The 16,469-nt window shown below is 44.6% G+C and overlaps 1 protein-coding gene and 1 pseudogene across 1 annotated transcript in view; both read left to right on the forward strand.

Annotated features, from left to right (window-relative positions):
* The window catches only part of LOC118931520 (dynein axonemal heavy chain 9-like), a 215,598-nt gene that overhangs the window by 35,049 nt on the left and 164,080 nt on the right, over positions 1 to 16,469 (forward strand). The window contains 5 exon segments of the mRNA XM_057499467.1: positions 1,323 to 1,473; positions 4,072 to 4,186; positions 7,666 to 7,734; positions 9,179 to 9,306; positions 15,306 to 15,578. Coding sequence (XP_057355450.1) covers positions 1,323 to 1,473; positions 4,072 to 4,186; positions 7,666 to 7,734; positions 9,179 to 9,306; positions 15,306 to 15,578 — 736 coding nt within the window.
* On the forward strand, positions 10,710 to 14,007 carry LOC130683398 (CCR4-NOT transcription complex subunit 6-like; annotated as a pseudogene).

Consider the following 16,469-nt stretch of genomic DNA (forward strand, 5'->3'; position numbering starts at 1 on the left):
CTGGGTTTCTCAGGTTGATTACAAATGCATTTCTGAAAACATGATGAGGAAGAAATATTTTTCAAAAGAGCTTCTTTTGGAACGGGCTCTTTGGGCCTTATCAGTAGGGTGCCAATTAGAAGTGAAGAAGTCTAATGGTCACTGTCCTGAAACTGTGGCTGTGCAGGACAAGTGGCTACTTAATCACTGCTGTCAGGTTGGTTCAAGCTGGAACAAACCACCTGCCATGTAAATGCTTACAGAGTTCAAGTACAAGTAACTAGACTAAGAAGACCTGTGTCCTTGCCCTATGATGCCCAGATCAGATGGTACAAGCACATGGAGGGGAAGGTTTAGGATGATGAGCAGATAAACAGCTGCATAACTGAGAATTCTGAGGCATGAGGCATGAAGATGTAGTAGAACATGATAAGTCTTCTATGGACTATGAGGAGACCTATTCTGTAAAGCCTTCAGGCTTAGAACCAGAACTAATCAGTGCAAGTTACAATGAGCAGATTCTGGCTCAACAGGGGAAAGAGATTTTTGTCAAAACTGCTCAAAGATGGAATAGACTTCCTTGAGAAGTTAAGTTTCAAGTGATTGAAAATATCTAAAACATAAAGTGGATGAATGGGGGACAATTGAAGAACAAGCTTAAACTCAGTTTGGGTGTCCCTATGCTCTTCTAGAATACTGGGGCCCTCAAATTGCCAGGTTCATTAGCCACTGAGGGTGTTGAGTGTGTGTGTGTGTGTGTGTGTGTGTGTGTGTATGTGTCTCCTTTAATAAATACCTGCTACCTGCTGTTCCGTAACTTGCATAGGAAGACTCTTGGGACTCCTCTCTCCAAGCATTTGTTAGTTCTTAGAAATTTGTCAGATATTTGTTAGAATTGGTTCTCTCTGAAAGTTTTTCTTGCTCTCACTCTCAGACTTTAGCCTTCTAAATTCTCCCCAACATCCAGCCCACTTAGCATTTTTTTTTTCCATATCCATTTTTACCCTCTTGCTCTATTTTTGGTCATATTTTATGTAGATCAGCTTAACCTTTCTGACATTTCTAGTTTTCTCTTTGTTTTGTCCTTTATCCAGATTCTTACAACACAAGAGGGTCTGGTAGGTAATTCAACAGATAGGAGTCCTTCTTTAGAAGCAAAGGACAGGGGGGTGGACTATGAATACCCACCAATTAATGATGATTGATCCAGTTGCCCAATAACAATTTCCTGACTCTCTTACTTTGGTAGGCATGTGAAAGAAAAGCCAGAGAATAAGATTTATGTAACCACAGAAAGGTTGAATCTGTGACTTTCTCCTCTTCTTTCTCCGCCTCCTCTGTAGCTCATAGACATAGCAGGAAAGCTCCTTGAAAGACCACCAGTAGCACAGGATGTAGCCGATAAATACCTGGTGCTCATCCAAATGTTCAACAAAGACCTGGATGCAGTGAGAATAATCTACAGTCAGCATGTCCAGGAGGGGGCAGAATTCGGTAGGCTTGATGCCAGGGGGATGGGGTGTGGAAGGGGAGGTTCCATTCCGGGTAAGGGTGTGCTTCACTCCTATTGTATTTATTAACTGTTCACTGTGTATCCATGACATTTCCAAGAAAAGCAAGCACAGCCTTCTTACCTGAAGTTCCAGACCCTCTTGGGTGATTTTAGAGTGCACTGAACTGCACATTTCCCTGTGTCTGGGGCTGAGATTGGCAGGCTGACGCAGAGCAGTGATGTCTTGATGGCTTCTAGTTCATTGAGACCTTAGCATAACGTATGAGTTGACCCTCGATCCATGTTGCCACACTGATTAATCTCCAACATACCTCAACCCACAATAGATTTTCACATGCCTGAGAAAAGTTGCTGATCTGTTCCAATGCCATAGCAACCATGCTTCTGGGGGGAGGAACCAGCGGGAGCCTGACAAAGGGTGGTCCCATGCCGAGATGTGATGGCTCTATTTTTATTGCAGTTCTTAATCTTACCTGTTTGAAAGTTAAACACAAGATCAGTTCAGCTTTACAAACATTTATTTGATCTTTGCTGTATGCAGGACACATTTGTAGACATTGTATGCAGAGACAGGCCATACTAAGGGATAGACTAGTCCTTCAAGGAACCCACCATCCCTGAACAGAGTGAACAATAACACATAGCAGAGTATAAGTAGTGCTCGATTTGAGTCCTAAAGAACCATAACAAAACAAGATGAACTGTGGCTGGAAGATTCAAGGGAGAGTGTGTGGAGGAGGTAGCAAGAGGCAGAGCCCTGAAAGGGGGCATGGGCAGCCCACGCCTCTAAAGCAAAGACAGAGGAGGATGCAGAAGGTGCCCAGTCAGACCTGCTTGTAGCCAAACAAGGTGTAAGGAGAGAGATCAGGGCAGCCCTGGAGTTTGGGCTGGGTTGTGAAGTGCTCTGAGTACCATATTAAAGAACCCAGAATTCACTATTCAGGCAATGGGAAATTATCCAAGGTTTTTAAGTATTGGAGTGGCAGGAGCACTCTGTCTATAAACAGGTTTCATAGTCTGGCTATTAAGAATGCTTCCAGTTAAGAAGCTATTCTCAGGAAATCTGTTGTCCCCAGCTTTATGTGGAATAATCCTCATGACTTCATCCAGTCAGACATGGAATTCAAAAACTCAGATACCTTCAGAGGCCATATTAGTTTTCCATTCCTGCCTGACACATCATCTCAACCTAGTGTCTTAAAACCACACACATCTTCGCTCTTCTGCAGGCCAGAAGCCCTGAGTGGTATGCCTTGGTTCTCCACTCAGAGAATCACGAGGCTGGAATCAAGGTATCAGCCAGGCCGAGTTCTCATCTGAAGGCTTGGGGGAACAAACCACTTCTGAGCCCATTCTTGCTGGTGGAATCCAGTTCCTTGTGACTGTAGGACCGAGGTCTCCATTTCCTTGTTGACTGCCAGCTGAGGGCCACTCAGCAACAGAAAGAGCTCCCATTCCTTACCAGCTGGCAAGGCTATGTAGCTGCCTCCATCTTCAAACCAGTAAAGGCACAATAAATCCTTCTCATGCTTCAGATCCCTGACTTCCTCTTCTGCTACAGAAAACTCTCTGCTTTTAAGGGCTCAGCTGATTAAGACAGGCCTGCGAGGAGCCTCTCCCTTTTGCCGTACAAGATAACATCATCACAGGAGTGACCATCTCACTGGTACCCACACTTCAGGAGGAGAGGATTATGCGAGGATGCGGTGTCATCCTAGAATTTTGCCTACCATGGGGGCCAAGCAGAAAAATGGCAGTAATGGATCTGGGCTGAGCGTGAGACATCAGAGTGGGGATGGCCAGGGTAAACTAAATGACGGGGCCCCGTTCAGCTCCACTTGCCAGTTGGAAGTGGCTGCTGATTGTTGCCAGATCTTCCAATTTTACGAGGGAAGCTGGAAACTGACTTTTTTTCAAAAAACAAAATCTTATAATTGTTAAATCTGGGCCACTAATTGTAAGTAAACAAACCCACTGTGTGAATTAAAATAAGAATAACCAGGCAGTGCTAACTCTGGGCAAGTGCTTCACAGTCCACATGGCCTGTCTCACTTATAATCTTACTAGATTCTAATAGGAACCCTGAGGTTATTATTCCCATTTTATAGATGAAAAGATTGAGCCCCAGAGAGATTATGTTGTCTGTTTAAGGCAGCATTTCTCAAGCCTGACTGTGCAATTAGGATCCTCTCAAGAGGTTTTTAAAAAAATACAGGTGGGCTGGGCACTGCCCCCACCACCCAGATCAATTAAATCTGAATGGCGAGGGAGGGGCCCAGGTGATGCCATGGGCAGCCGGGCTGAAAGTCACTGCTGTGAGGTCAGAAAACCAGCGGGTGGTAGAGCTGCCTGGGGACCTCTGTCCTCTGACTCTGTTCAGTGTTCTCCCCAAGGTCACACTTCCTTATTCCTTAGCAGAACATGGTGATCTTGCAGGAACACCCCATCTCAGTGTGAGCACAGGTGACCTTAGCATGTGGAGGTAGACGAGGCCAAAAGCAGAGGCTGGAGGTGTTCCTGGGGCAGAGTGGGGCAGGCAGCTACAGCCTCCCTTCAGTCTGGCTGTGCTGTGTCCCCAGGGTTCTCCTCAGTGCACAAGAACATGCCCACTGTGGCTGGGGGTCTCTGCTGGGCGCAGGAGCTCAGACAGTGCATTCAGGGACCCTTCACCAACTTTGGATCCATCACACATCCATGAGTATCTTATTCTCAAAGGCAGGTGGTTTTAGGCTTCTGCTGCTGCTCTGAATTTTGAGTGTTAGTAGAAATGCAACTCACTAAGACACAAAAATCATACTCATTTCTTTTCATTTCCTGCAATCGCCCAGTGTCTAGTCCATTTGGGCTGCTGTAACAAAATACCACAGACGGGGTGGCTTATAAGCATCAGCAGTATGTTTGCCACAGTCTGGAAGCTGGGAAGTCCAAAATCAAGGTGCTGACAAATACAGTGTCTGGTGAACGGCTTCCTGTTTCATAACGGCTGTCTTCTCACTCTGCTCACATGGCAGAGGGGTCTCTGTGAAGCCTCTTCTACAGGCCACTAATCCCATTTGCAAGGGCTCCACACTCATGACCTAAGCACCTTGCAAAGGCCCCGCTTCCAGACACTGTCACCCTGGGGATCAAGCTTCACAGGACTTTTGGGGGGACATAAACCTTTAGTCTACAGCAACCACATAGCTGTTGGCCAAACAGTAACAAGATTGATATATTGGACTAATTAGGGGGCCTCTTGGTGTTAAATGAAGCTTAATGGACCACGGCCTGACCCTTTCTGCTCCACGAGGTTCCTTTTCAGAGGAAAATGAGTCAGAATTTTCAAGCCCCCTGGAATTCCTCCTCACAGCTCCCTCTGACACAATGTCTCTTTGGAGGCTGCTGGAAAACAATGAAGCCCAGTGTCAAGCATGGCGTAAGGACTTTATGTATGCATCAGAATCCCTTGGGTGCCTATAAAAACACAGATCCCAGGCTCACCCCTCACCCACTGGATCCCAGTCCTGGGATAGGGCCTGTGAGTCCACTTCCTCGGCAAGCCTCCCCAGGATTCTGACAACTGACGGGGTTGGAGACCTGTGACCTACCTCATAGCTGCATCTGGAAGTCAGGCTAGTGAGTGCCTCTTGACTTGCTAGAAGCGAGAAAGAACATTTTGCCATGTTCAAGATGCTTTCTCTGGAGGCCAGTCTTTCCCTGAGCCCTCTCTCTAAAGGCTCAGTCTCGTCTAGAGCACCCAGCTTTGGCAAACACAACAGCAACAAAGGAAGTGGAGTCTGGACATTGGCGTTATGGGCATTTTGATGCTAGGAAGGGCTTTAGAGACCCCCAAGACCAAATGCTTTCAGGGGCCTGGAAGACAGTGCAAGACAGCCGGGAGGGAGCCCTGAGGGAATGCCATCCAGCCTGGTGAGCAGAAGAGCAGACTCAGTGTGAGCAATCTCCAGACTGTTGGAGAGAAGCTAAAAATCTGGATTTGTATGTGAAATCCTCTACTTCAAAATTCTCAAGTATTCTACATTTTTTCAGACTCCACACAGATCACACAATCACGCTCCTGGGGCAGGTCTGAAGTGTCATGGGGTAGGAGGGCGGCAACCATCTGCAGCATCTGCTCTGATCTGAGTGGGAGCTTTGTTTTGCAGATGAAGAAACTGAGAGAAGCAGAAATGAGGTGACAGGCCTAAATTCACAAAGAAAGGCAAGGAAAGAACTGAAACAAGAACCTGAGGCTCAGGGCTCCTAGCCCAGAGCTCTTCCCAGGGGCCCCTACCATGGGAAGCTTGGTGGCAGGGAGAAGATGTGAGTGGGTGGGGAGGAGTGGGTCTGCTTCTAGGAAAGTAGACTGCAGTAGCTGCCTGTGGTCTAGTTCTCTCGAAGCAGACTCCAACGTGTGTGTGCAGGAATTCAGAGATGCTCTTGGGAACAGCATCTGGGGGTTAGGGGAAGGGATTGGTCAGAGGGAGAAGTGAGCTGTGGTACAGTTGCAACAAGGCCTCAGCCCATTTTATGGGGAACTCTGGCCCTCTGGCATTGCCGGGTCTCCTACTCCCACATTAGCTAGTTGCTGGATGTCAGCTGTCCTGGGAGGGGCCCTACTTGGGGCAACATGGCTTTTTCTGGCTGAGGCTGTTCCCAAAGAGAGAGGCAGCCATGCTTCCTCTCAGCTGCCTGGGCCCGGGATGGGCCCTGAATGGCACCCCACCGTGTCCCCTACAATTCCCATGGATATGCCATTGGTTTTAAAAATGAATTCACATTTGTCTTGCACTCTTTCTATATAAATTGGTTAATTAAAGTGTTTTAGATGCCTCACCATGAAGTGCAGTCTACATACAGGCAGTCAGTCCTCATTCCTATGACCTCTTGGGCCTTCTGGCCAATGCCACAGACCCCCCGTGTGAGAAGCCCATCTCTCCTCTAGCCTCTTTCTGTTCCAGATATGAACCTGAGATCTTGGATCATGAACCTTGCAGAAATCCCACAGCTTAAGAGGGGAGCCCACCCCCTGGTCCAAAGCCCTTTCTACTTCTTACTGCCTGGCAGCCGCATCTGCTCAGTCACCATGTAAGGGAACTAAGCACCTGGAAAAAATGGCCAGGAAATCCAGGGCTCTCTCTGTAGGCATGAGGGCTTACACTGAAAGTTAAGGAGATCTTGTGAAGACACCCTGTATTGGTTTATATAGCAAATGGATTTTAAAGAATCTTTGCAATAAGCTACATCATTTTGCTAACAGAACAAACAAGACCAGAACCTCCAAGACACTTAGTGTGAAGGTTTCTGAAAATGATGGATATTTCACCAATTCTCCCAGGAGCTGGACTCTCCTGGGAACATACAGTGTTGCAAAGGAGTGTCAAAACTGGGGGAACAAGTGTGGGTAACAGTGCCTGGGGCCAGACTCTGCTCACATTCCTCTGTGGCCCTCAGCATCACTGTGGAATCTGAGTGTGTGTCTGCATGTATGTGCATCATGTGTGTCCAAGTTTGGGGGCATAAGAAGTGGAGGGAACCTCCTAGGAACATGTCAATGAGTAATTAGTAGCAGGGTTTCTCATTGCCTGTCCTAGAGGGATGTCAGAGAGAGAGAAATGTATGTGTACACACACGCATGCTCACACACATACACACATGTATATAACAATGCTTATACATATGTGTTTTTATGGATAAACATTGTTATATACATATATGCATATATAAAACATTGTTATACACACATATGAAACACTGTTATATACATATATGCATGTATAATGTTATATATGTTACATAGTTTTTGTTATGTTATAATGTATAATTATATATCATTTTTTCCCTAAATATAAAATACAACAGCACCTAGAATTTTTCTTCCATGTCTCAATTTCCCTTTCATTCATATTTTTGAAGGACTTCATTTCCCTATGCATGACTGGCTGGCTGGGGTGAGAGGGTGGGTGGAAGGTTCTGCCATCTCTGTCATCCTTGGGGCTGCTTGTGTTTCAGAACCTGCAAATGCCCCCTAGTGGCCCACAGAGGATGTTCAGGAAGAAGAATGAAGGCTCATTTTTAAGGGCATTTGGAAACCAGCTCAAGAAACTGTTCTTTATAGGCTGCAATTTGTTATTCAGACCATTATTTTGACTTCTTCTAATCGGGTGCCATTTTTTTCTCTGTTGTACGGATAGTTGCATGGAATCAGCTGAAGGAAAGTGCATGATACAAAAATATGAAGCCATGCTCTCCTTGCTGGAAAAGTAAGCACTTCTGGGATTGTCTTGTTCTACAAATTGCACAGGCCCCGTGATGCCTTTTGCAGTCCTGAGTTGGTTCAGATCCTCATTAGCTGTGAAGTGTCACCCGTGTTTTAAGTTATAAACCCAATATCTGTGAGTACAGTGCTTCTGGCTTGCAGACACAGGGCCTCTGGGGAATGCAGCTGTATTCTAGAAACCGACGCTTGTCCAGTGTAGTTTTGTTGGGAGCATGAACTTGGCAATCTAGATAAAGTAGGGTGCTCTTCCTGGCATTCTGAAATCAGTGTGATGGGAAATCACAGCAGCTGCTCACTAAGCAGAAAGCAACAGTTTGTGCTGCACAGAGAGAAAATACATTTTAAAAATATTTCTTGTATCCTTCTATGGAGAAAGCATAAGAATGAAAATTTTGCAGGGGTTCATAGTTGTTCCTGCTTTAAAATTGCGGTAAGCCCAGGGTCTGGTGCCCATACTGCCCACAGTTGCCAAGTCTCTCAGTGATCATGTCACCACATCCCCTGGCTGAAAAGCCCTCAGAAGGGCCTCCTACCATCCCTTTACCAACACATGCAAAGCCTTTTGTAATGTGGCCCTTACCTCCCTGTCCAGCCTTGACCCTTAGCCCCTCTGGCCTCAGGTGTTCTTAGCATACATTCTGATGTTTTAGCTGTTTCTTACCTCCAGATTTTGGCCATGCTGTTGTTTCTGCCAGGAACACTCTTCTGCTGCCCAGCCGCTACTCATCCTTACACTCAGCCAGGCATCGCTTCGGCCCCTCTTCCACAAAACCTGCCTGGAAATTTCCCTGTCATCCCCACCCCTGCTATTAGGCGCCTAACGCCCCGTGTAGCTCTCTAGGCCTGCACTTGCTACACTCCATTTCCCGCGGCCCCTGCCGCTAGCAGCCTTTACCACCTGGTGGGGCACTCCTGATGGCTCTGTCCCCTTGCCCAGTGCAGGGCAGGTGTTCAGTCAGCCTGTGGAGACTGGACTATGAGTGTCTGTGAGCTGCCTGCAGATTAGTGTGAGAGAAGATCTTACCCAGTTAATTCTTCCCACATTGGCTGAGACTAATCACAACCTTTCTCCCCTACAAAGACCTCATGGAGCCTCTCTTTCTGCTCACCTCTGATGAGCACCATTAGAAATGAGGGGTTACCTGCAGGAGCTGCCATGCCTGGCTGAGTCAATGACTTTGACTTAAGAATGTATCCAGGTATTTTACTAATAGTATCTTCAGTTCATGGTTTTATATATATGTGTGTGTGTGTGTGTGTATGAATGTACATATGTATATGTGCATGCACACAGATAGGTATGTTGTATATATGTTAATATATATCTCCGTATAGATATATATGTTAAATATATCTTTAGTAAATCATTGCTAGGTGTTGTGGGGGGAAGGTGCTTATCAAGTGGCTGTTGTCTCTGATCCACACAGATATGAGACAAGTCTTTATGATGATGGTCAGATGGTATCAGAGAAGTCACAGTACAATCTTTCCCAGCCACTTCTGCAACGTGACCCAGAGACGAAGCAGATCACTGTCAACTTTAACCCACAGGTAAGTCAGGCAGCAGTAATTTCCTTTTGTGTTCTTGAAGAGTTTTGCTTAACTCTGCTGATTTCAAAGGCAAAATGGCTTTTTATTAGAACATATAAAAGCTGCTCAAAAGAATTTGCACCCCAGATTTCCTTTTTGGGATGAATTCCTCAGTGTCGTGTTTTCTTAAGGTGTCCAATGTTCATATTCTTCTCCAAGGTTAGCCGATATATTTGCTTTGATTTTGCACAACAGAAAATATTGCAAAATAGTCTTTAAATTTTCATATGAGAACAGCTTTATTATGAACTTGACTTCCCATACGAAGTTAGGGAAGTACACATAAGATTAACTCATCAAAAAGTTTCAATATCATGTCTTAGGTATACTCTGCCTGAAATTCCAGAAGGTATTTAAACAGGTTACAGACATTGCTACCCCTCTTGGGACCGATAGAAAAACAGCATTACAGACCAGTTAGTACTAAACAGTCGATTAGGCCTACCTTGAATGCATGCTCTGTGTGAAGGCACTGACTAGAGGCTGGAGGGCTGACCAGATGTAACACTGGTTCCTGTTCTCAGGGAGTCCTCAGCTAGTTGGGAGCTAGAATCTCAACATGCACAAATCTATCTTTATTAGATACCATAAGATGAACCTCAAAGGAGTAGCTTTGGAAATAAGAATCCAAAATAAGATTTTAGTGATTCTCAACCAAGGCAGTTTTGTCCCCCTGGAGGCATTTTTGGTTGTAAACTATGGGATGAGTGCCAGTAGCAGAGTGAGTAGATAGTGGGGATGCTGCTGGCTCTTTACCTTGCACCACAAAGAGTTTCTGTCTGTAAACGTTAGTAGTGCCACGGTTGGGAAGCCTTAGTCTAGATGATCTACAGTGTAAGACTGTGTGGATTGCAGCTGCCATGGGCAAATTAATCCTGGAAAAAACTACGGCCAAAGTTAGCCCACATCAGGAAGTACATCATTCAGCCAAAGGAAAGTATTGGCCACCCCGAGCTAAAAGCAGCCACCTTCCTCTGTCCTGATGGCAAGCACTCTGGGAATACAGTGTAGAGAGAGGTGACAGCTAAGCCAATACGCATTTCTTCAAGTCACCTCCAGCCTGTGGAACTGAATATAAATATGTATATATGTAATATCTCACCATTGTTTTAATTTGCATTTATTTGACCACTGGAAAGTAGAACATTTTTCATGTGTTCATTAGCTGTTCATGGTTTTCCCATGAATTGCTTGTTCATGTCCTCTGCCCACTTTTGAGTGGAAAGGGCCTCTTTTCCTGTAAATTTGTTAGAATATTTGATAAGTATTTTGTCAGATATTAAGAAATCTGTTGCAGGGGGCGCTCGCTGGCTGGGGGTGTGGGCGGCTGCCGCCATGATGCATGTTTGCTTTCAATGAAAACGAGGGGGGCGCGGAGGAGGAGGCGGCGGTGTCAGTGTCGGCGGCGTCGGCGGCGCAGAGGCGAAGGCGGCGGTGGGCGCAGCGAGGAGGGCGAGGCCGGCGGCCGAGAGGGCGGGAAGGCGTAGTGGCGGCCCTTCTGGGCGGCTGAGGCGGGCTGCCGACGCGGTGGCGCTCGAAGGGGGAACAAAGAGCGGCGGCTGAGGCGGCGGAGGAGCGGCGGCGACGGCGCTGCAGCAGCGGGCGGGACTAGTATGGTGTTTCCACAGGTCAGACCCCGCTGCACTCACAGGGAGGAGGCGGCGGCAGCGGCAGCAGGCAGCGCACCCCGAGAGGCATGCCCAAAGAAAAATATGAGCCCCAAGACCCTCGGAGGATGTACACAATTATGTCCTCTGAGGAAGCAGCAAACGGAAAGAAATAATATTGGGCAGAGCTTGAAATAAGTGGAAAAGTCAGAAGCCTAAGCTCATCTTTGTGGTCACTAACTCACTTGACAGCTTTGCATCTGAGTGACAACTACCTGTCTTGCATCCCTTCAGACAGTGCCAAGCTTCACAATCTGGTGTATCTGGACTTGTCCTCTAATAAAATCCGGAGTTTACCGGCAGAACTCGGAAACATGGTATCACTCAGGGAACTCCATTTAAATAACAACCTGTTAGGAGTTCTACCTTTTGAGCTGGGAAAACTGTTTCAGTTGCAGACTTTAGGCCTGAAAGGAAATCCACTTACCCAGGATATACTGAACCTCTATCTGGAACCAGATGGAACAAGAAGGCTACTGAACTACTTGCTTGATAATTTGGCAGGTACTGCAAAAATAATTTCAACAGAACAGCCACCTCCAAGATCATGGATTATGTTACAAGAACCAGACAGAACAAGGCCAACTGCCTTATTTTCTGTTATGTGCTATAATGTCCTTTGTGATAAATATGTGACCCGGCAGTTATACGGCTACTGTCCATCATGGGCACTAAATTGGGACTATAGGAAAAAGGCCATTATTCAAGAAATCTTGAGCTGCAATGCTGATATCATAAGTCTTCAGGAAGTTGAAACAGAACAGTATTACAGTTTTTTTCTGGTAGAACTGAAAGAACGTGGCTATAATGGATTCTTTAGTCCTAAATCTAGAGCTAGGACAATGTCAGAACAAGAAAGAAAGCATGTTGATGGCTGTGCAATATTCTTCAAGACAGAAAAATTTACTTTGGTTCAGAAGCATACTGTTGAATTTAATCAGCTAGCAATAGCGAATTCAGAAGGGTCTGAAGCTATGCTGAACAGAGTCATGACAAAAGACAACATTGGAGTTGCGATACTGCTAGAACTTCGGGAGGAATTAATTGAAATGTCATCTGGGAAGCCACATCTTGGAGCAGAAAAACAACTTATTCTCGTGGCTAATGTGCATATGCATTGGGACTCTGAATACTCTGATGTGAAGTTGGTTCAAACCATGATGTTCCTCTCAGAAGTGAAGAACATTATTGATAAAGCCTCTCGAAGCCTCCAGTCCAGTGTATTGGGAGAATTTGGAACTATTCCACTGGTGTTATGTGCAGATCTTAATTCTTTGCCTGACTATGGTGTTGTAGAATATTTGAGCACAGGTGGAGTAGAAACAAATCATAAGGACTTTAAGGAACTGAGATATAATGAAAGTCTTACCAACTTCAGCTGTAATGGGAAACGTGGGACGACCAACGGAAGGATTACTCATGGTTTCAGGTTAAAGAGCACCTACGAGAGCGGCCTAATGCCTTACACCAACTACACATTTGACCTTAAGGACCCACAGTACTGTAGATAATGATTTACCCTGGGAACAGATGAGTGTGTTGAGTTGAAGAGAGGCTGGAGCAGACTGGGGAAAATGCACATGGTATAATTGACTACATCTTCTACTCTAAACCTCAGCTGAACACTTTAGGCATCCTGGGACCTCTGGACCACCATTGGCTAGTTGAGAATAATATCAGCGGCTTCCCACACCCACTCATTCCCTCTTACCACTTCTCACTTTTTGCACAACTGGAGCTCTTACTGCCCTTCCTGCCCCAAGTCAATGGCATTCACCTTCCTGGTAGGAGGTAGTCAAGTACCCGCAGAGGACAACCTCAGTTTTGCTTGCAAACTCACAAAAATCTGAATATAGGGGAGTGAGGTATGGCCACTTAGGGTTTTTTGTGTTTTCTTCCTTGATGATTTGAATTTCCAATCCGGTTATTTGATAAGGATATAGTATGAAAGCCAGGTGCTAGCAACAGACACATTCTGAGCCCAATATGCTTTATATACTGTTAGACAGGGATTGTTGTATTTGCACCTATCTTTAATTTGTTACAAGTGATTTTCCTGTTTCTTCTATCCAATGATATTTTCATGCCTTGAAATAGGAAAATGTTTGAACAGCATATTCTCTTTGCACAGAAATCTGTAGCACTTCTTTTTTGAGGCTAGTAATAACATCCAGAGACCATTCCTCCATACCTTGCTCCCACCTTTTTCAGACTTGTTTGTAAAATACAGAATTTGAATTTAGCCTTTATCATTGTATATGATCTGCAGAAGACCTGATTTATGAAATTTTGTACTAAAAAAAATCAGATTTGGAAATGATTGTATTGTAAACTAAGGCTAAGTTTTTTTTTACTTGTTTCATGTGTTATAAAGGCCAGCTTGTAAAAGAAGTTGCAACAGACTTTCTCTGCTGCTGATTTACACTGTTAGGGTTTTGTTAGCCCTTTTGTACTACTTTATTTTTAAATTGAGAACATTGCTCTTTAAATCTAAATTTGTTTGAAGCTTAGGACATTTCCTCAGACCACAGGCAACTTATCTGTAAATTCCTGGATTTTTACAAAAGCTTTCTACCAGGAAAGATAAGCTGAGCAGTGAATGATCTGTAGGCATTTATGGACTGAATGTAATGGTTGATGTATATACATTCTGATATTTTTAAATCTTTAACTTTTTTAAGTTAAAAAATTACAGCTGCTTAGGTGCAGCTTCTTAACTCCCTTTTGAGACACTCCGTGTCCTATCGCCACCGTGCCTGCCTAAATTTGTTCTCACCAAGCACTGCCTGTGCATGCAGAGAAAATCTGAGCATCCTCTTTTATAGTTTTTAAATACTGTTTAACATTGTGAGGATTTTATGAAAATGCTTTTGTATGAGCTGCAGCTTTTTCCCATTGTGAAGCATTTGGATGTCACTCTTAGGAACAAGCTTGTAGGGTGGGTCCCTGGGTCCTCGCTCACCAGGCCCAGGCACTGCTTCTTGGTGCTAGTGCACAGTGCTGTCACCCAGAACTCTGCTATCATGTGAATTCTTTTGTTTTCCGTGTATTCCTTGGTCTCCCATGTTTTTAAAAAAATCATTCCTTTTTTTAAAAAGTAATTATCCATTTATGAAGCAGTATAAATAGGTATGTTTTCAAAACAGGTCCCCAAGACAATTCTTCAGATCATTTTTAAAGTGACTAAGTCATTTTGATATGTCAACCAAGATAACAGCCTGTAACCCTGTATTTTTCCCATAATGTCAGTAGTAGATTAGAGATTAAATTCAGTTTTGCACAAAAAAAATCTGTTGCAAATACTTTTACCAGTTAAGTGTGCCATTTTGTTATGTGTATCATATTTTATGCCTGTAAATTTTATCTTGTATTTTGTGGTTGTATGTTCTGAATGGCCTTCTCTACCTCAATATTATATAACTACCCCACATTTTCTTTTAGTATTTATTTTCATTTTTTTGCATCTAGATTTTTATTATCTGTCTTGAGCTTTATTCAAAATTAACTAGAGGCTGAGATAATTTTCCTGCCAAGTAGTTAGCCTTTGTCTAAACCTTGAGTAGAGTTGGCTAGGCAGTAATGAAGAACTGGCCCTGGGCCCCTGGAAGGAGAGTCAGGAGCCCAGGGCTCTTACACAGAGTGGGGAGTGGGGAGTAGTGATGGGTTGGAGGACTTACAGCTTTTTGTTTTGTCATCCATACCTATGCACATCAGAGGTGCCGGGATGACAGATAATGAGAAATGGAGCCTGGAAACCCTCATAAACCTGTTTTTTCACTTGGCCACATCTGCTTGGCTTCTCACTTCTGCACTTGCCGCTAACATCAGCATCCCACAGAAGTTCAGAAAAGCCTGGGTGACTTCCATTTCCTGACCTCCTCATATATTAAAACGCAAAGACATGACAGCCCAGGGTTACTGACAGGAAGGGATATTTCAAATGATTCTTTTCCATGGTTAACATTGTACAGTGGGCATCTCCCCTCAGTTCTGTCCATGTCTGTGACTATGTGTTTGACCTCATTTGGAGAGGATACTATTTGTCCCAGTTTGAGTCTTTTCATGCGCATGGGTGGCCCAGACCAGATGCACCTTGTCCTTCAGACCACCAGCTCTTGATGGGACCTGGCTCAGCCAGGACGAGCTCTTCCTTCTGCCTGACAGTTTCCTTTTCCAAAACTAGGTTTAAGGAACATGTAGGAACAGGAGTTCAGAGGGGACCCAGAAGGTATTTGCATCCCTGGGTTTTTCTTGTCCTTGAATGACATCGCCGATACTCACTGCCATGGAACTACAGCCACATTCTTTCTCCTGCTGATTTCAGTGCCGAAAGAAATGAGTTATCTTGAACCCAGGCAGATGAAGCACATCCCCGAGATGGCAGCAGCCATCTTCTCTTCCAGGGAATTCTATCGGCAGCTTGTGGCTAACTTGGAGCTAATGGTCAATTGGTACAACAAGGTTTTGAAAAGTCTGCTAGAGGCAGAATTTCCATTAGTGGAGAAAGAGCTGCAAAATACTGATCTCTGCCTGAGAGCTGCAGAGGAGACTCTCAACTGGCAAACGGAAGGTAACGGCACCACCTGGAGTCTGGGGAAAACATGGGGAGTCAAGATCCTAACAAGCTGGTAGATCCTCAGATGATTCCCTGGTGATCTGGTTTGTATTTGAAACATAAGTCTATCCCCTCAGATGTATATCCAAAGTGGAGAAGACAAGGGAGATTGATGTTCCTTCTTCCTTCTCTTTGGATATGATTAGTAGGCTTAGAACATTTTCCTGCCATTCACCTGGGGAGGCTGCACTATTGCTTGAGAGAGGCTCCATCTCTCACAGTCTCCAGCATATACTGGGCACTCCATGAATGAGGAGTTTTAGTATATTACCACTGTTAATTTTCTTAACTAGACTATGAACATCTTAAAGGTGGGGACTTTGCATTCACTTCTCTTGTATACCCTGATTCAGTTCAAAATTTTTCATTGATTGATTAACCTATGCAGGGTAGTATGTGAGAGACTGTTGGGAGACTGACCCCTATCCTCAAAGAACTCACATGTAGTGGGGACAACAGACATATGGACAACCCAAATTATACAAGACAGACTGTGAAAATAAGCCATCATAGACTTAAAAATAAAGTGTGATGAATTACAGGGGAGGGAGATTAATTTGCATTAGGATCCTCAGAAGAGTAAAAGTTTGAAAAGAAGGTCACAGTCAACTCACAAAAGTCTTGGGATGCCATATTAAACAAGTTGGAACTTTATTACTTATACAAGGGGAATGATATTCTCAACATTTAATATAGTGAAAGTTCTTTAAAAAATAAGACTCAATAACCCTAAAACAAGTCACCAAGTTGCACTGCTGTGCCCCAGCATGGGCACCAACTATTGCTGGGTGTTTGGTAAACATCATTGTTTCTTTTCCTGAATAATCAGGGTTCTGGTAAGAACTG

The sequence above is a fragment of the Manis pentadactyla genome, chromosome 4 (assembly GCF_030020395.1).
Source record: "Manis pentadactyla isolate mManPen7 chromosome 4, mManPen7.hap1, whole genome shotgun sequence".
NCBI classification, from domain to species: Eukaryota; Metazoa; Chordata; class Mammalia; order Pholidota; family Manidae; genus Manis; species Manis pentadactyla.